Here is a 20380-nt window from a genome sequence, read left to right on the forward strand (position 1 = left end):
GATAAAATATTCTGTATTTTAATAAAATTTCTCATATACAACATATCTGTTTTCCCCCGAAAATACGAATATATTTACTAAAGCTCTTCACTACACGCTAGATACAGCTGCTGAGCTTGTCCATTCTAAAAATTACACAAGTGGCAGAATCTTTTTTCTTTTGTACGAGGAAGTTAGCACTTAGGCGGGTTAAAGCCACCTTTATATGTTTTTATATTGTGAGCTGGCATCAGCAAGTAAAAGAGCAGCCTCAGGGCTGCAGGGCAGCTGACAACAGCTAGAGCCGAGCGGAATGGCAATAAGATTATGATGTGATTCTGCATGGCTTTTTGTCAAGGTAAAAATTGAGTTCGTCTGCGCTTTTACAGGTGACATGGCCAAAGGGATGTCTGCTATGCTGGTGTATAGTTTTCTGACAGTGATGCTGGTTTAAAGCACCCTTTCAGATGAGCTGCGGCAGTGATGCTTGGAAATGCATGATTTTTAAAATGTGCCTTGCACTCTTAGGGCTTCACAAAGGATAGATCAATGGTCTATGAAAACTCATAGGAAAATTGATGACAACTGGGAGGAAAAGTGAAGGTAGGAAGAAAGGCTGATAAATCATTATACTATAAAAAACAACACTAACAGCCTCAAACTTATTTCCCTTACCAGTAAAAAGAATTGCACACCTCAATATAATTCTAAAGGTGAGCCAGACGGCTTACATTCTGGACCGTTTCCTCACTTAACACCGTACACTGGCTTGTGTGAACCTGGATATATCTGTGATCTAATCAGTACCTGAACTGGAAGTTAGAGAAGGCCTTAAGAAGCAAGACTTCAAGTGGTCGTCTCAAACACCTGCCCTAAGGCAGGTAATTTGTCCATGATTAGGGTGTAAGAGCCTCTGTCRTCAATGCATAGGAGCAGACGCATAGCCACACTTTCTAAATAATTTGGTTAGTAATACATACAGTACCTTTCATAAGCCCCCGAAGTTCTTTGTGACTTAAATTAATACAACTAGGAAATATTCCATCGTGTACTGCATCCAAACACAACTGCCTCAAGGGCCTCCTCCTCTTCAAATGRAAGGCAGCATTTATTACTTTTTAAGAGCCCCTGAACAAAACCCACATTCAAAATTACCAGAGAAGCCTGACCTTGGGCATAAGTCCTTATTCTGTCAAGACTTTGAGATGTCATATGATAAAGACCTATACTGACAAGTGTCAAATCGAAATAGTGCGTTTTCCTGTGAGTATGCCAGATTCTTTCCATACTTTTAAATATCCAGGCATGGTAATAGTTGGATAAATACATGTTGTTATTGTCAGGGAGGAAGAGAAAATTCAAGTATTTTCTGTATGAGGATATATTCATGAAAATTGTGATAACTGCTTGCATGACTTCCTGCCAAACAGTTGGGTATTAGTATTTGGTTACATCTTACAAGTCTAATCACCATTATTAGCATGCTAGGTAAGGCAACTCAATAAATAAAYTCTAAAACACTGTTCCCTGCAAATCTTATCAAAAAAAAAAAAAAAAAAAGACACTATTGTACTGAATTTCAAATTACTTGAACAATAAAATGTGTTATCCTTTTTTGTCGCATTCCCCCTTTTGCCACAGCTGTCCTTTGTGTATTAGTCCCTCTAAAGTATATTAACTACCAAGTACCCTGTCACTCTGAAGGATGCTCTGCATAATAGTCCAGCCAATTTAATATCTAATTCAATCAAAAGGCAGAATACTATTGGAGGTCAAATTACAATTATTTTGAGGAAGTGGATCGCAAGAGGGAAATGAAGATTTATGTTGTACTTATTTAAAATTAAATAGAATGTAAATATGCTGAATCTGCACTGATTCCTCTGAAACACTTCAATTTCCATGAGCATTAATGAAGACAAACTATATTTTGATCACAGCTGCCTAACCAGTGCTCAAGGTTACTGCAATATGGGATTAGCACAAATTCAGTCACGCATGCATGCRTTGCCTACTGACCTGTTTAGGGCTGTTTTCTTAGAGCAGAAAGTCTTACCTCATTTCAAACTTTGTAGAAAGTACAGAAGCTAGTGAGGACGAATGCAAAATACTTGTTCTGGAGTACTTAAATTCTTAGGATGCTTCAATAAGCAAACTAACSGCAAATCAAAAAAGACAAAAATTAACAAATGCACACAAAAAATACCAAAAACACACAAAAAAACAACAACAAAGACAGAGCCTTTCCAACTTGACAATTGATATAGTTCAATTTTCCACTTATTTACAGGAGGTGTGTGCTACTCAGAGTTAATAGGGGAAAAGGGATATTTCCTGTGATTCTAAAACACACTTTTTTTCCCAAGTGCTTTGTGTAGTTTCCAGAAAACAAGGTATAAAACAAGGCAGTCACACTGAAAACAAAGGTCCGCTGTTCTCTCATCACAAAGAGGCAATGAAATTTGTTTGAACCATGTCACCATATTTGATTTGATGGGCTTTTATCAGCAACTAAGGGTGGAAAGGGCCATTTGTGTTCGTTTGTTTTCCAAAGGTCCACAGAGGCAATGATGTCTTATTCAAGCCACCTTAAGATGGTCAGACTTGTGGCAATGCTTATAGTAAGAAGTATTAAAATTAAGAAAGAAATGTTATAGCTTAAACAGGCAAGCTTAGGAGTCAAAAGATCTTACTAAGTTCCTAAGGGGAGCAGTCTATTACTGCTAGACTAGTGCTAGAAATTATCCTGATACGGGTGGTAATGAGCAGGATATTCAAATGAATAAAGCTATTTGCTTGACACTTTTGGAGAAAGAAAGGATTTATAGTAGTGATATGGTAATGATGAGACATATTTTTTATCTTCTTAAATCTTAAAACACATTGTATTTGAATAATGTAGAAGGGATTTACTGTACCTTCAGACCAAAAAGAACAGGGAACTTATCACCTTAGGATGGRCTAATACTGAGACTATTAGCTTTAATCAGTCTTATTTACATGGGCTATCTATAAAGTCACAGACTGATTAATATCTTGGTGATCCTAAAGCCTTAAATGATGCATGTCATCTTTATATCTAAGTTTCCCATTGATTAGCAGCAGTGCATGCATTCTAATGTCTAATGTTGGTTGTGTTATGAGTTGGTAAATGACTATGTATATTGGCAGTAGGAAACTGTCTATAAAATAACCCTCTCCCCTGAAGACTCCTCTTGGAAAACCATTTTGAAAGCCATTTTAAGACTTTTCTATTACAAACATAATAATCTTGGCTGTTAACTCTGCATTCAATTCTTTTAATTTTGCATAGAAAAGAATTTTGATTTTTGAATTAGTTTTTCCCTTTCTGGGTCATAGATAGGTCTAAGTTAGTTTTGCCTTCACCAGATAKAAGTAAAATAATTTACTTAAATATATGGTTGATTTAAAAGGGAAAAAAATAGTAACACAATCAATGCAATATCACTTAATTTTATTTTGGAAAATGTTTTGCTTCTGTGATTCTCTGATGTCTCAAATTAGGTAAATAGAATAAGTAGTAACATTGGAAACCCCTGACTCTAACCCTGTGTCAACCTTTTTATACTACCCAGAACTATTGGCAGCTAGTCCTCTCTCTCTCATCTGGCAAAACAACCCATGATAACAAACAATAGACACTCTGTGACAGATTGCTTAAAATTTTTTTGGTAAGCACTTCACTATGTCACAACATGCTGGATTTAGTCATATATTGTATATTCCYGCATGCACTTTCATTCAATGCAAGTTTTTATCATACAATGTTGTTGGTAATAACAGTGTTCTTGTTCCTGTCTAGAAAGATATTAATTAGACTTATGCCAGGTTCATTTAATCATATTCTTTTTCCTTGGATCTTACAAAAATATGTGACTTCTAATCTTGGTGCAAAGCTTGGTAGGTGGGTTGCAATCTGTAGAATAGTTTCCAGTTATTTAAGGAAAAAAGTCCGCTTAAATGTGTGAACACCTTTGCATCTGTGGCTCTTCTCTACTGCCTCCTCTAGCAGGAAGCATCAAAAGTAATCAATTGTCTTAAACTGATCTGCATTTGCTGGGATTCGTGGTTTTCTTTTGTAAAGAGGTTGAAGTTTCCTGCAGGTTTTAAATATATCTGTTTTTCCCTCATGTTCCTTTCCATTGCACAAAGGCACTGATGATAACTTTGACTCCTGTTAATGCTGTTACTGCACTATGCAGATGTTTCCTGGAGTATCTCTTGCACAAATGATAGATTACAGGAGTTGTCTTGAAGTATTATGTTCAAAACAATATAGCGAAAATATTCACCCTGTTCTCTTTATCTCGTCTCACATGCAGTATAAATACACAAGCTGAATACACACTGAATACCCTGTAGATTACACTGTTTGGGTAGATAACTTACAGCTCTTTCATATCCAGCCATTTACCTGTCCAAGATCTGTATTTATGCAGATCTCAGAATGAGGTTTTTCTCTATTGAGAGCAGTGCAGAGTGTTGGTATCGCACTATTGATATCAACTCGTAGTTAATTTGTGTTTTTAAAAGGTGTAACATCATCAAGTATCTTGAAAAATATCAAAAAACATATTCTTAACTTCATGTTTTGCTTGCTTTTTTGATCTTATTGTTATTAGCCTTYTTAAATCGGGTTTAATGATTTGAAGACCTTTCTGCACAAATATAGAACCCTGGATTTGGAATACAAAGCACATGCATTCCCCATGTAACAGATGCAAAAGACACATGCTTATTATTCTTATCCCCTGCTATATCAGAGTTTATTTGTACCTTGAATCAGTTTTGTCTTTTTTCGGTATTCAGACTTATTAAGGCAGCCTTGCCTTACTTATGACCCTTTCCCTAGTCCTGCATTTTAACTTAAAGGGATATTAAATCACTGTTACACTGTTGCTACACAGGGAGATATTCTCCTGTTGCACAGTATGCAGTATGCTTTTGTTTGCCTTTAAGCATGATTATTTAAAACGCTTTTGGTGCTTTGTTCACTGGCAATTTATTTAGTTACACATGAATCTGTGAATGTCTACATTAGAAATATCTACTTTTGTATCCATTTAAAAATATATGTATTTGATATTGTCTCCATTTAAATACATATATATTTGCTATCAGGGCACTTGTGGATACTGGGCACATGTTTAGAGAAAAAGAATCATGAGAAACACTTAGCATATATTGCACTCTGCCTTACTCAAAGAAATCCTTTCCTTTGTCCTCCAAATATCTTACAGTTCTTGTTATTCAATGTCTTTTTACAATATTAAATTTTCATCACTCAGTAATTTCGCTTGTTTCAAATTTTATCCTATTATAATCCCACTAGAACTCAAAGCATATCTATGCATCATTCGATTACTCTCAGCGCTCATTTTTCCTTTGAGAACAAAATGTCTCATTCAGCATATGCAGATTTCCCTTATTTGCCTCAGTGAACTTAACACTGAGGGCCTCTGCTCCAGAAATATCACTGATATTTTGCCCTTGAATTAAAAAAAATTAAAAAATTCATCTTTTCTGGCCTGCCTCACCTTCAATGAAGAGCTACTTCATTAGCTCTTGCTGGTTATCTAGTCCTTGCAATACTCTTAAAGTCTGCAGATGGCATTTTGACTTATTCTGCAGGAAAGTTGGACTATTCCTTTTTATTATTCCTYGCTAGGCTTGTGGGAACAGAGATCGATTTTTCTAACAGGCTTCTCATACAGGCCCTGCACTGTCGCCTCAAGGCCAACGGAGAAAGAATAAGAAATCATTTGCTATGGCTCTTTTTAGAGGAGGGTAAACCTTATATAACTGCATGAAAACACTGCACTTGCTCCAATTCTCCAAGCAATTACTAATGTATTAATTAGAAAATACTATCATTTCAAAGTCCATTAGCAAACAGTCCTTTCTTTGAGGTGCTTGATGACAGATGGGCATGAGGCAGTCGCACTTAGACACAGAAATCGGTGTTTCCAAAAGTAGTGTTGGAAAACTGCTTAAGACACGTTTTATGAAAGAAGAAAATTCTCAATTTCTCTTATAATTTTCTAATTCAAGTGCCTCATTAGGTATTTGAAGTTTTAATCTTCAGAGTATTACTAGTACCTATTTACACTCTTATYGACAGTATGTATCTGTCAATTTACCTAGAAGAGCACCTTTTTGAGAGAAACCTTTTAAAAAGATTCCTAGCTCCCTAAACTACCTTTGTATTTAGTACGTTTTCCCAGTCTGAGCAAAAATCTTCCACAAAAATCTTACCTCTTCCTGAAATAAATGGAAGTTTTTCACAATATATTTTTCCCCCAAGCTAGCACCAAGCTTCCCATGGGAGGAATAGAAACATCAAACAGCTAGAAATCCCTCACAACTGYGGGCAGTTAAACTGTGTTTCCCCTTCCAAACTGAAGGGTTTGGGTTGTTTCATACCTGACAACAGCCTTAGTTTTACGTGGCCCCTCCRCAGTCACTAAATAAACACTCACACCTCCCTTTGCAACACAGAACCACAGAGTAGSTGAGGTTGGAAGGGGCTTCTGGACCTCATCTTGTCCAACCTMCAGCTCAAAGCAAGTCCAGCCTCTCCTGGCCATCTCTTCTCACTTGTTTGACCAATTACACTATGAAAAGTTTTGTCTTATGTCTGTCTAATTATCTTATGTCTGGAATTGGCCCTACTCCAATGCGTTTCTGTTGCGTTGTTGAGTTTTCTCCATTTTTTGCATAAAACACAATGTATATTTTTATAATCAATTCTTCTGCTAAAATATAAGATTCCTGTTCCATTCACACTGATAAAGACCGGCAAATAGATATGAATGTTTGGAAGCAGTTGTAAACTTCAACCGTATTTATAGCTGCTTTTAATAATTTCAGGCATTAAGTTGTCAATCATGAACGTTATCAGACTTACTCTTAGTAAAGCATTCAGAAATTTCACCCACAATGTCAACAAGTTGTTTCAATATGTACTCTGACATGCTGACATGACTCAAGACATACTCTTTCTTGAGACATATTCCTTATCTCAAGCTAAATTTTTAAGCAGGACAGTCTGCTCGGAGAATGTCCATTCTCACTCCTAGAATTTTAGCTAGATAGCATGTGTTTGGGCAAATGTAAAGTGTAAATGCTAAGGAAGCCAAGTAATTCACAAAGAGAAGTGCTTTCTCTACGCTGTCACGTTAAATTCAAGGAATATGCTTTTAAATGRTAATTTGAAGTACAAATAAGCCTTCTACAAAAGAGAGTTAAGAAACACTAGCAGAAGCTTTGTGGAATAGTGAAAAAGTCTGGGTTAAATATAACAGAGCTGCTGCTAAGTGGAACTGACAGAGCTACTGGGATAGCGCAGTGACCTGATTAAGATTTAAGACAGTAGTGAGAAACCATGTTCTCTGTCCACCTCTATTGGATTTTATCATAAATTATTATATTAACTTGGTGTATGTATAAAGCCATCTCGCTCTTAAAATAGGTCTCAGATTGCCATGAGCTGGGGACTAAATATAGATACCACTAAGTCCCATTACTTTTATGAATACAAATAGAGGAACATCCTCTTCAAATGTGAAGAAACGTTAAATATAATATAGTCACAGCGCAAGAAAAATACGCCAGAAACATTTTTGAATCTGGAAATTTTCACATGCTTGCAAAAAGTCATCACTGAAGCGAGAAGAGATCTTAGACCAACTTCTGGAGAGATATAATTGTCTCTCTTATCCAATAATCAGCATTTTCATTTCTCCATTTTCTCTACATAATTTGGGTAAGATCCTTCTTAATCTACACATCCTTAGAAGCTCAACAGTTCTGATTTCTATCCTTTCCTATAAAAGTGAAAATTGAGTCTTTTAAGAATATAGTCTATTAACAGCACTCAGCCTGACACACAGAAACCCTTCTTTCATTTCAATCTCCAGTAAAGAACATGCATAGGATTCTAAGAAAAGTGAAGACTATAATAAAGAGATCATAAGACACCTATATACATATATATATAGGTTTCGAATATATTCATCCATAATAGTACACAGTTTGTCTTAGTGGATTACTATTAAATGGAGCTCTGTGTTACTTGTTACTCTGTTTTAGGTGAATRGCACCAATTTGGGATGCCTAATTGTGGCAAAGGGGCAGTGTCTGTGCGTGAGCCCGCGCAGTGGGAGGAACAGCAGCAGAACAGAACAGTTGCTTGCACAGCAGCTGCTGAAGCTCCCAGTTTGGTGCCTAAGCAAAGCCAGCTTCTGCTGGGCGTTTAATCCTGACTTTCAGCTGGGGCAGATGCGGTGCACACAAGTCCTGACAACTGCTGGGAYCACAGGATCCAGTGGCAGGATCCAACTGGGACAACGATGTTGATGCACTACAGCAAGGCTGGTCAGGCTTGTGTTTTAGCTCCCACAAACAGGTTATCCTCTCACATAAGGAAGATGAGCTTCTACTAGTCTTATTTGCAACCAATTTTCCACTTCTTCCACATGCCATGGGCACCTACCATGCCACGAAAATCACATGTTAATGTACATTTTAGTGTACTAGCTCAGCATCAATATTCAACRTAGCAATGAGGATGTGTTGGCTATGGCTTTCAAATAATCTTCAAGATAATGTCAAGACTTTGGGTATGCTATTGTGAAAAATACGACTCTSTATATTAATGATATATAGATAAGAAACTAGATAGAAAATAGATAAGAACAAATCTGTACCATCTTTACCTTTGCTGAAAACATGTTGCGCCGCATACTATCAAAAAAGGATATTATTATTATTTTAAATCACACTCTTTTCATGGACCGTGAGAAATGAAGAGCAGGATGGCAAAGGCTGTTTACACAGGCGCTTCGCCAGGAAACACTGTGTTTTCCACAGACACAGTCACTCGGGGAGCACATCCCTGGTTTGTGCAAGCTCTCTCTCCCTGTTCTCAGAGCCCTGTGATTATAGCAGAAATTCAGTCCGTAGGTGGGAAAACACACAGGGCTCTGCAGAGCGCATTCAAATGCCGCCTCTTTCCTTTAGGTAAGTACCACCACACTGAGGCCATTTGTAGGAATGTTGCAGAGCAAGATAAACAAATGCAAAGCTCTTAAGGAAACGCACGGAGCGCAGGATGCCTTCCCGGGGAATCATCACCAAAAATCCGCGTGAGAACAGCCCAGAAGAATGCACTTTAATCTTGTGTTAAGGGCAGAACTGCTTATTAGCGGGCTCCMCGGGAACCCTCACGAGATAGAAAGCCTATCACTTCATCGCCGGGTGCCTTCGTGCATCTTAAGTCGCAGCTCGAGATCCCTTCGGATCATGTGGGGCTGGCTTATATAGGAGAGCGCCGTGCTATAGAGCGTGCGTGTAAGCCCRGCAGCTGGGCAGTGTTATGGTTGCTGCTTTCCTGTGCTAAGCTGATTTACTTGTTTAAGGTCTGACCTCATCATCCTGTCAGTATGGATTCCCACCTATACAGCTAGCAGCGGCTTAGCAGCGGCTGGAAGAGCTCGCCGYGCATTAATCAGGAGAGAGCCAGCGAGCTACCGGTATTTGTTCTTTTGTTGCCTTTTCTTAAGAAGAGGAGTTGAAACCAAGAGATAACAAAGAATCCATTTCCTTCCTGAAAGAATAGGCTTTTGTCTCGGGCTTTTTTTCTTTTTTTTTTTCTCCTCCTTTCTCTGAAAAAAATGTCAGTATCTGGGAAGAAGGAGTTTGATGTGAAGCAGATCCTGAGGCTCCGCTGGAGGTGGTTCAGCCACCCCTCGCAAGGCTCCGCCGGCACCGGGGGCTGCCATCAGCAGGAAGGATATGAGCACAGAGGGACCCCCGTCCAGAACAGGCTGAAGAACCACTCTCGGGACAGGAATGGGCTGAAGAAAAACAGCAGCCCCGTCCACCACAACATCCTGGCCCCCGTGCCGGGTCCTACCCCYGGCCACCACCGAGCTATCCAGTCCTGGCACCAACAAAACCTCATAGAACAGCTCCGAGCAAATGAGGATATTCTCAAACCGAGCACCGAGGAAAGCTGTGTTAAAGAAGAGTCAAAAACCACACAGGAGTTGCAGATGATCACAGAGGAAAATTCAGATGAATCTACAGAGAGGTAGGAGCTTTAAAGTTTGCACTTGGAAAACCATCCTTCCATCCAAGTTATCCCCTAAACCCACCTCTGCTTTTCCCTCAAATTCCTTCTCMCGTTAAACTCACTTTATGTATTTGCACATCCACGCTCACATGAATCAAACTAATTTACGGTAAAAATGAAAAAGGAACATGTCATGACCTTTCAATACCTCTGCTTGACACAGACCATTGTAGAACTATTATCTACAAGTTAAACCTGTTTGTCCAATTCTGTTACAGCCTACAGCACGTTAATTTGTTGACTTGATTGCTTATGCATAAGAGCAGTGCCAAAGTGAGTGTCCTCATTCTGACGTTATCAATGGGAAGAACTTTGACAAATGGGACCTGCTGGAGATGCTGAGTCTGTGCGGTTGCCACCAGGCTGCCACATCTCCTGCTGCCTTTCCTTACTGTCTTCCTGACAAACAATGATTAACCTTGAGCAGGTAAAAAGGGAGCCCCCTTGCCTGATTTTTTCTAAGGCTTATTTGAAATCATGTTAGTTTTATAGTTCGCTTAATAAAACATTTGTCTCCTGGTATGTTATCTGACCTTGTAAAAAGTATTACAGCTGTGAGATCTTATAGGTATAATCACAAAATATGAGCTATTTGTTAAAAATCTTCACACAGAGAACAAAAATGTGACACATTTTTTGTCACAAGGCATTTGATTAAATAAACTTTATAATTGTTTGTGATTTTCTTTCCAAAATTGATGTCAATGCTACTAATTTATATAACAATTTAGATATAATTTAGATAACAATTTTCCCCCCTCATTTACCCCACCTTGGACTCAGATCATGCATTTGTAATGTGATTATTTGCACCATATGATGGGATTATTATCTGTGTGGGAATAACTCAAGATATTTGCATTGTACTTAACTGCAGATTTATCTTATTTAAAGTTATAGTTTCCCTTGGTGAAACAAAGCTGACTGTGTATTTTTAGCAGTTGTTATTCTTCAAGTTGTGCATCTGGCATAGGGAACATCTGCAGTCTGAACAGCAGAAAAGACATTCCAAAAATATCATTTTGAAAAGTTCCAGAAGTCAGTGTATACAATATAAAGTCATTACAAAATGAAATGATGAAGAATACGATAGTTCAGTATGCTTATTACAGTTCTAGTTCGTAATTAGTAACATAAACACACCCTAGCATATCTTATTTTAAATGAGAGCACATATTTCCCAAAAATATAAGTTGTGAGCTATAGGTGCATGCCAGGAAGAAAGCAAATATAGTACATTCACTTTAAAAGGTATCAAGGTGTTGCCTTCCAAAATAAGATCCAATAGTTTTCCTCCATCTACCTAAGGACTTTCTACTAAGATCTCATGATGTGTTTTGCCTTTTTATTCATTCAAATTAAACAATTCAGAAGAACCTTAAGTCTGCAGATTTTTTAGGAAAGTTCTGTGATTATGTATATCTCAGAAAGTTGCTATATGCAAGTAAAAAGTAAAATGCATTTTTGTGAAGTTATCAGAAGAAGCTTGTTACGCATATTCCAYGTTAAAGCCTACCTAACACATCTTAGAATGTTCAACTGTACAAAATAATTTTGAAAATTTATTAAAAACAGCAAATTATTATGCAATATACTACMAACAAGATTTTATATCAAGGAAAAAAAGTTAGATCACTAAAGAAAATCCCAGCTGAGCTCCAAGATCTTAAATACATATAATACTTAAGTTCTAAGTAAGTCACCCTTCTCCCCCGCCCCTGCTACAGCAACCMATGCAGCTCACACAAGAATTAACATGTTTGGATAGGAATGCAACACTGGGCATGCTTTAGTCAGAGCAAATAAAGAAAAAAAAAGTCTTACTTCATCAATAAAGGTTGCTGGCTCAGGAAAACACCTCTTCTTGCATGTTTGAAAGCAGCTTTCTAAGTCAGCCTGGGCCTTCTTTGAAAGTCCCAGGTAGTCACAATTAATTTCAATCAAAGGAGTCTGCAAGTGATTAGCACCTTGGAAGAACCTGGCATTTGCAGGATGGCCTAACACCATCTTCCTGCACTCTTACAGACAGGGCTCTACAGTTAATGAAAAGCGATGTCTTTTAGCAGCCTRATGCTTCCTAACAGAAAGCTTTGGAAACAAGGAACCAGTTTTCATAATTTCTCCAGATACCTTTTTTATTTTTTTTTTTTTAAAGTAACCTAAAAATTAGATTTTCAGGGATGCAAACAGAACAGATCGAGTTCTTATGAAATAAGTGTTGTTTATTAAGGAGAAAGTTCAAAAAAATGTTTCATTATGAATATGCTATCATGAATAAAACTGTTTGATTCTGTTTTTTTTTTAAATCTTTGTTTAAAGTCTACAATATATGAAGTAGCTCCAATATCTGAAATAATAGAGGCAAGACTTAAAGCGGTCCTTTTGATTAGTAAAAAAAGATACATAAATGGACTCTCCTGTGCATACAAGCTATATTTCAGRCATTTCTTATTTTAATTTTGACAAGTAGGCTTATTCCTGGATATCCCAGGACACCTGACAAAGTAAATGAGAGCTGAAGTGCTCAAAGCTCATTAATTTTACTAACAGTAGCCAATTAAGATGTGACCAACCAATACCTGCAGGGTGCATAAAGAAGGATTGCTCATTGGCACGAGATGAAGTCAAACTGTGTCAGTAGGAAAAGCATGGCAATCATAGGACATGTAGAAATGTGCAGTGGAGGTCCTTGGGTTTGTGTGGGTCTTGTTGAAGAGAAATCCACAGTGGAAAGTGGGCTATGAAAAAAAAAAAGCCTCCATTACTAAAAATTTGTTAATCAATCTCTACAATTTCTTTGAGGATTTCATATATATAGAATGGTCTCCCAGTATGTTTGGGGATCTTCTTATCAATAGTTGCTAGGGGAACATATTCCAGAGACAACATTTGATATCAACCTATTGAGTGAGGATTAGGACCTGATCTCAGGTGGAAAACAGAGAAAACAGCAAAATATGGAAGAGGTGCTAAGACCTTTTATTTATTTGCCCACTGTTCCCATACTATGCTATTACTGGGCTGATAAARCAGCTAAACCTGCAGAAAATGCCCATGCAGATAAAAGGCAAAAAGATTCAAAGATTTTAGGTTTGGTTAAGGTCAGAGGAGCTTAAGCGATTTCTGAAAAAAAATGCACAGTAAATAAACTGTGAATTGCTACTGTCTGAGAAGCAACAAATTTTGGTAGTCTGTTGGTGATCATCTTCTATCTGYCTTACGTGAAATGTGTTCAAGTTTAATCTTCTCCATCAGGGAGACCAAAGTACCTGAAAGACAACCTCATTTCTTTCAAAGAAAGTAATCTGGGTAATGTGGCAGTGTTTCAGGAGATCAAAGGAAATTCTGAGGGTTTGATTGCTGAATTTGGTCTACTGGTCTAAATACTTTCTTCTTGGGCATAATACACAAACACGGTGCACACACTAACTGAGAAAGCACTGATACCTCCTAAGAACAGGAACCCTTGAAATCTTGATATTTTCTTGATTACTTCTGTTGATAAATCTGGACTCAGAAGCACATCTACATAAACCTTTTGTTTTTCTTCACTTCTTTTATGAATCTGCTTTCTTTTTCAATATAAAACATCAATTTCAAAAGTTAAAAGGGACAATTTCACTGGTTGAAACAAAAGAAATTACTCCTATACAAATTATTCTAAAAAAATTTGTCAAACTGATTTTATCACAGAACTAGATTTCTGTGTTAGTTTGGGTAAATTAAGCCCTGCAACTGATTCATGATAATGATTGAAAATGAATGACTACATCAATTTTCCACTTTTACCTGGTATATGAATGGACTGTGATACATCCTTTGCAGAGAAGATATTAAAGCACTGCCTTTTGAGTAGTACCTCATGACAACATATCCACCTCCTGAATAAGAGATCATTTTTTTAACCCATATCTGATGCCTAAGGCAAAAGTTCAAAAATGAGTATTCTATCATTCGATGTAATTTTTTTTCAAGAATCTTACGCTCCAGAACTGCTATATTTCCATTTCTTATTTCCTGATACCTTTGACACAATTCTAGGATGTCCTTATAGCACTGGGGTCAGAACTATATACATTTAGGTTAAAGCCTGATGATTCTAGAGTGGGGGGCTGGATGACTTACATATATTTGTGACTGAGATCCCATATGAGTGTCCTGCTTGGGGTTTCTTGTCACCGGCCCAATGTCATTGCTTCGGGCTGGCATCACAGCTCTCCTAACCTTTACAGAAGCCCTGTTCCCTAAACCATCTGCACATTTCTGCACTTATTTATTTCTAAATGTATTTTCCTAAATATGGAAAAATCTGCATCTTCATGCACGCAACATAAAACACAAACCAAAAAATATAAAAACAGTAGAAGTCTCAAAGAATTGCACACATATATGGACTTTCATGTATATGACATTAGAGCCTGGAAAGCTGATGTGCAAACTCTACCGTTACAGGAAGGGCCACAATCTGTTTGCTTTAGCTCCCATTTCTCATGCACATACTGACAAGAGGTGGTCCTATAGTAAGTTRGCATTTATGTTTCATTATACCCCTGTACTACATAAAAGGTGTATAAAGATCTAGTCCTACACCTATTCAATAATGTGCATGTAATATTATGTGGAAGCAAAACTTTTCCTTGCACTGGGTCCAAAATTTACCATCCTTCCTCAGTATTTCTTCATGAGATAGAACCAACTGAACAATACTCTGAATGCATCTATATGAGAAGACATAAATAGTAACATATTTATATTTTTCCACCTATTGCGATCTCACAATCGTATAATACATGAAAAAAAGATCAAAAGCAAAAAGATCCATTTCAAAAACTGTATATTAATAGACATTTTAGGTTTTCTCTTCACAAGAGCAACCTGTCTATATACTGTGAACCAGAACATTCTTAGTTATTCCCTTTAAAACTTATAACAATTAAATTCATATTCAGCAATATATTTTAAAAAGATGATTCTGTGTCAGTCTRCTTTGCGTTACTGAAGCACTTTGCTATCTCAGAGACAAGCGAAAACCAAATGTCTATTAAAAATGGCATTTAACTAAAGGTCAAAAAATAAGTTTAAAACTGCAGACATTTAAAAYGGGTCATTTAAGATATTGTGGCCGATTGCCGCTCTGAAGTGAGGCTTTGTGCAGCTCRTGGCATTTCAGTATTTTAAAGGAGAGGAAGAGAAGTTGGCAGCTGGGGAGCAGGGACGATCCTCTGGGCTACAAAGGTCGCTGAACACCCTATTGACATCAGGGAGATGCTGCATCTGTAATTTTACTTATGAACTGAATGATGCATGTGGGCTAATTAGTGAAATTAAGCTGACTTTTAATAGCATTTTACTTTAATTCATCCTCAACTGCTGGAAAAAAAATACAGGGGAGAGTCATCAGGAAAGATTTGATGACTAAAGGAACTAAAGACTTAGACTAAATGCTAAAGGAAGATATCGGTTTGTATGTATGTATCATTTTGAAATGCATTTTATGTTTAGTGGGAGGGGATATTTTTCTTAACTATGAAGTGGAATCATAAGATAATTTAAAGCTGAGAAGGACCTCTGGATGTCATATAGCCTAATATTTCCTCCTTAAGTAAGCTATAATGAAGAATAATACAGCTCATAAAAGCACAGAATATTTTACAGGTTTATATTTAACATGCAAAACTTTCATAAATGAATTATCACAAGCAAGGAAGAAACCTTACTGTTTTATACTAATTTAAAAAACTATGACCATTCTACCCATTTCTTAACATTTTCTTTATAATTCAATTATCTTCTCATTTCCACATGGCTTGCTTTCTGCAGACAGATGTTAAACTGCTTTTTAAAGAGTTATTACAGTTCTAAAAATAATTTCTTAATGTCTCTCCCCACCAAAAAAAGGAATATGATTAAATATGTGATATGCAGAGCAGTAAGGCTGTTTTTACAGATATACTGAGCATAGGCAATTGTGAAATCAACAGGAAATTGTATGATTGTTCAAGCATTTTTTTAAAAAGGGAAGAGACATGGGCTTAATTTGAAAGCTACTGCTAGAAAGCATTTTAAAAGGAAAAGACAGTTTATTTTCACAATTGCTTTGTGACTCAATTGTTTGTACCTGAGCTATATGAAATACTGTGACCAATGAGGAATATTACTGAAGTCTTTTATGTTTAAAGAAATACAAGGATGTGTTTGTTATAGTCAACCAGCTGGAATAAGCCTAATACATACCAATTTGATGTAGTTCCTTTCATTCTTCTAGGAAAAAATAAATAAAAAGAAAGAGAAAAGATACTATATTTAGAGAACGACCATTTCACGTGATTTGGTGAAGAATATGGCTTGTTTAAAATATCTGTAGGCATGTGGGCCAAAGGAATGCAAATATCATGGCAAGGTATTATCCAGAGTCACAAAATGAACTTAAGGGAAGTATGAGGAGTAAACACAAAAAATAATCTAGAAACAAAATCTATAGCCAAATTTCTTCCTGGGAGGTGTCCGACTCCCACCTGAGCTGTGCTGGAAGGCGAACATTATTGTTCAGCTCCAACAAGGAATCTTCTTCCAGTGTGTGCCCTCCTCCCCTTTGCCAGGGAATGCTCTATTAGTCAAAACACAGTTCCAAGCTAATTAAAACAGATAGGGCAAGGTCTTACAACCTGGCTCTTCCTAAAAACAGTGCCTGTATAATAATAGTTTGCATAAGCATTCAGGTTTAGCAACAGGTCCCTCCATTCTATTAGTCAGRATATTTCATTAAAAGTGTATGTACTGCTCACAGTCTAGGCTATAGGTATTTAAAGCAATAACCTACATTGTAGTCATTACTTTGAGCTTTAAATATATGATACAGTATTTAAATGACTAGAGTTTTGAAAGGTTGTCAAGAAATAGGGTACTATATTCTCAGGTTAAGATCTACCATTGTGTGAGAAGGTCTTACTTAGAAATGAAACATTTGAGATTWTTTTCTCAATTAAAATGCACTTAGACTAATAAAACACATTAACTGGCATAGAGAGCAGYGCATGACACGTCATTCTTTTTCTCAGTTTTCCTAGATATACTTTGAAAAGGTTTGTACAAGAATCTAGAGTTCTTACCAGTATATKAACATTCGGTTTAATCAAATTCAAGCTCTGTCAGCTGTGGTTTTATTTTTTAAATATGAGATTTTGTGACTATTTCTGTGAGGAGATAAAATCCACAGGTTCTATTTCAGCTTTGTTCCTTATACGAACTCAGARGAATCAGTCTCTCAGTACCATAAATTGCTCATSTCTCAGAATCACAGAAYAATTGGAAATGGAWGGGACTGCTAGAGATCAGCCGGTCCAACCTTCCTGCTCAAGCAGGAACAAGCTGCCTAGGACGGTGTTCAGCCAGATTTTGAATATCTCCAAGGATGGAGACTCCATAGCCTTCCTGGGACCTGGTCCACTCTTTACCCACCCTCACAATAAAGATGCATCCATGGAATTTCACGTGTATCTGTTTGTGCCTTTTGCCTCTCCTCCTGCGAGGGCGTTAATGATGGGTGACGTTACAGGTAGGGCAGGAACCTACTTCCTAGGGACAGAATAAGAACTGATCAGCCACAATTTTCTGCAAAATGCTGCTAAAATCCAAAASAGTGCATATATATTATGACCGATACACAATGCTGTATAGATTCATGGCTTATCTGCTTATGACAATAACTATCCTAAAAATTAAAGATTACCACTTWAACTAAAAGTCTTCTGCTACAAGAAGCAGGAGGAAACACCAATATAGTTGCTATAAAATGTGTTGAACAGCCAGCATAGATGGAATACATTAAATAGACAGGCACTGTCATGATTTGCTATGCTTTGGTTTACCTGATGAACTAGAAGTCAAAAGGTAGGCATTCTTGCAAGATATAAGCATTTTCAAGCCTGTTCATTCTGGAGAAAATGAAGAATCTTTTGGAGCTGGACAAATACAGCTTGATTTAAATGGAAATCATGTGCAAACCACTAAGAAATCCTAGCAATTGTAGAAACGCTATTTTAAGGTATTACATATGATTGTGTTGCTAGGGAAACCTCTTTTGCAGTTTTCTCTTAGCACAGATGCTCAGGAGAGCTCTGGGTCTCTATGTCCTATCATTTTAGAATGCTCTATCAGGTGAAGAAAGAGAGGCACATATAGAGATACACATATGCAGAAGGGACAAAAATACTGCTGCAACTTTATCTTAGTCACGTTCCATGTCTTCATTGGAAGTTCCACATTTCTGCCATGGTCACTGTGATAAAGCAAAAGCTTTGCAATTAAAAGCTGCTGTTTCAAATGCTGTATGTTTCTTCAAACATTAGAGTGATTTGAGCATTGGAGTTGTTGGAGACCTTGAAAGATTTACTTACAAGTTAAAAATGGTTTTTAGTTTAAATACGCCTCATTAAAATATTGAGAATATTGAGCTCGTCTAACAATGCCCTCACAACATTATATGCTATTAAAGTTATTATTTATTCCTTTTAGAAAATACAGAGCAAGGCAAAATGACACTTGCTGTTAACGATCATGAAGATATTTATTGAAATGAAAATGTAGTAGACCAAGTTAGATATGTGTAGGTCTTAGAACTAGCAAAAGAAGTTTAGGCTAAGATGGGAATAGGCAGGAATTGATTCTTACTGAAGTAACCTAATTGGAATAAAGAAAACCATCATTTAATTTAAATATCATGCTACAGTTTTCTGAAAAAAAAAAAAAACGTTCTCCCATCTGTCCAATACACTGGAGAACTTTGAGCTCATTTTCTGGCTCATCAGCTGTAATTCAAAACATAGGCAAACCCAGAGCTATGCTTGTAAGAGTTTTAAATCAAACATACATAAGCATTTAAAAGCACAGTACTTGGTTAAGTGCATTAAAGGATGGAAAAGTTTGTTCTGAGTAATGATTTTTAGTCTTACATAAGGCACTCACAGAAGACTGACTCCAGCTGGTCATTCATCCTAGAGAAAAACACTTGCAAACCTCGAAATTCCCTTCTATGCCATTRCTTACAGAAAATCACACTTCTTCCATATGCCAGTTCCGTGGCCTAGAGTGGACTTTTGAACCTTCTGTCTGAGATGCTTGCCCTAGTGAAGTCACCCAGCAGCAGAGCTGACGTGGCCTCTTGGCATATCTTGTCACAGGAGATTTACAACTGTCTGGGACAGCTTCCCAGGAAGTCACAGCCTTGCAGCCCTGCGGGAGCCACACTCTTCACTCGGAACAGGAATGAGAGAAAGACACCAAGGAAAAAGGTTCTCCTGACTAAGGAGGACTTTTTTGGACTAAGGACTTTTTTGCCTTCATTTGTTTCATTTATACTAAGGACTTTTTTGCCTTCATCTGTTTCATTTATACAAGAAATTTAGAGTTATAACATGCCAATAAAGTTGCTCAGCCTGAGGCTGCCAGGAGATGCCTCAAAACAGTAGAGCTCAAAATGTGCTTCTCGCTTCCTCTTCAGAGGAATTCAATACGTAGCTCATTAGTAGCTGTTTGAATTGGAGCTTCATTACACTGTTTCATTAAGATACAGGGAATTTAACCCAAATTATCAAAACAGCAAAGTCAGGATCAGAAGCACAGCATACCCTGCTTAAGTGGTATATCATCCATAAGGTCTCCAGCTCAGCTCCTGCTCCAAGCAGGGTCATCTGTGACCAAGTTCTTCAGAGCTATCCAGTCGGGTCCTGGGAATCTCGAGGGATGGAGACCGACAACTTCTCTATGGGCATTTTGTAAAGCTGACTGAAAAGAAGCAGAGTTGTGGCTGGTGAATGGTCTAAAGGCATAGATCAATCTGGTGAGCACGGTTTCCCTGAAACAGCGTAAAACCAKCTAAATCGATTCGATTTTCAGAAGGCAGAAAGCAAATTGAAGCAAAGATTTGTCTTTTCTATAAGATTAGCATATTATCATATGCTTCATTCAGTTGTTGTTATGTTGCAACATCAGCAAGAGAGCTGATACATATTTTATTGAATGAATGATAAAATTGCTCTGTCTTGTAGGATTATATTGTAAGGTAATTTTGCCTCCCCTCACCCATGAATAGCCAACAGCACAGTCACCATATGGAAAGTATTTGAAAAAATAAAATGTAAGAACTGAACAAAACTCTCTACTTTTCCCTGAATTGGGCCATGCTGCCCTTCAATTAATACAGGGAATAACTGTGCATGCGATCCTGCTCTCAGCAGTCGTTTCATA

General features: G+C 37.2%; 1 protein-coding gene across 1 annotated transcript in view; it reads left to right on the top strand.

Annotated features, from left to right (window-relative positions):
* The first annotated feature begins 9381 nt into the window (after positions 1-9381).
* KLHL4 (kelch like family member 4) overlaps positions 9382-20380 on the top strand; it is a 38534-nt gene continuing 27535 nt past the window's right edge. Inside the window, exon 1 of the mRNA XM_026035985.1 lies at positions 9382-10093. Coding sequence (XP_025891770.1) covers positions 9675-10093 — 419 coding nt within the window. The 5' untranslated portion in view covers positions 9382-9674. The remainder of the gene's footprint in view (positions 10094-20380) is intronic.

The sequence above is a fragment of the Nothoprocta perdicaria genome, unplaced genomic scaffold, assembly GCF_003342845.1.
Source record: "Nothoprocta perdicaria isolate Ctin4 unplaced genomic scaffold, notPer1 scaffold_17, whole genome shotgun sequence".
NCBI lineage: Eukaryota > Metazoa > Chordata > Aves > Tinamiformes > Tinamidae > Nothoprocta > Nothoprocta perdicaria.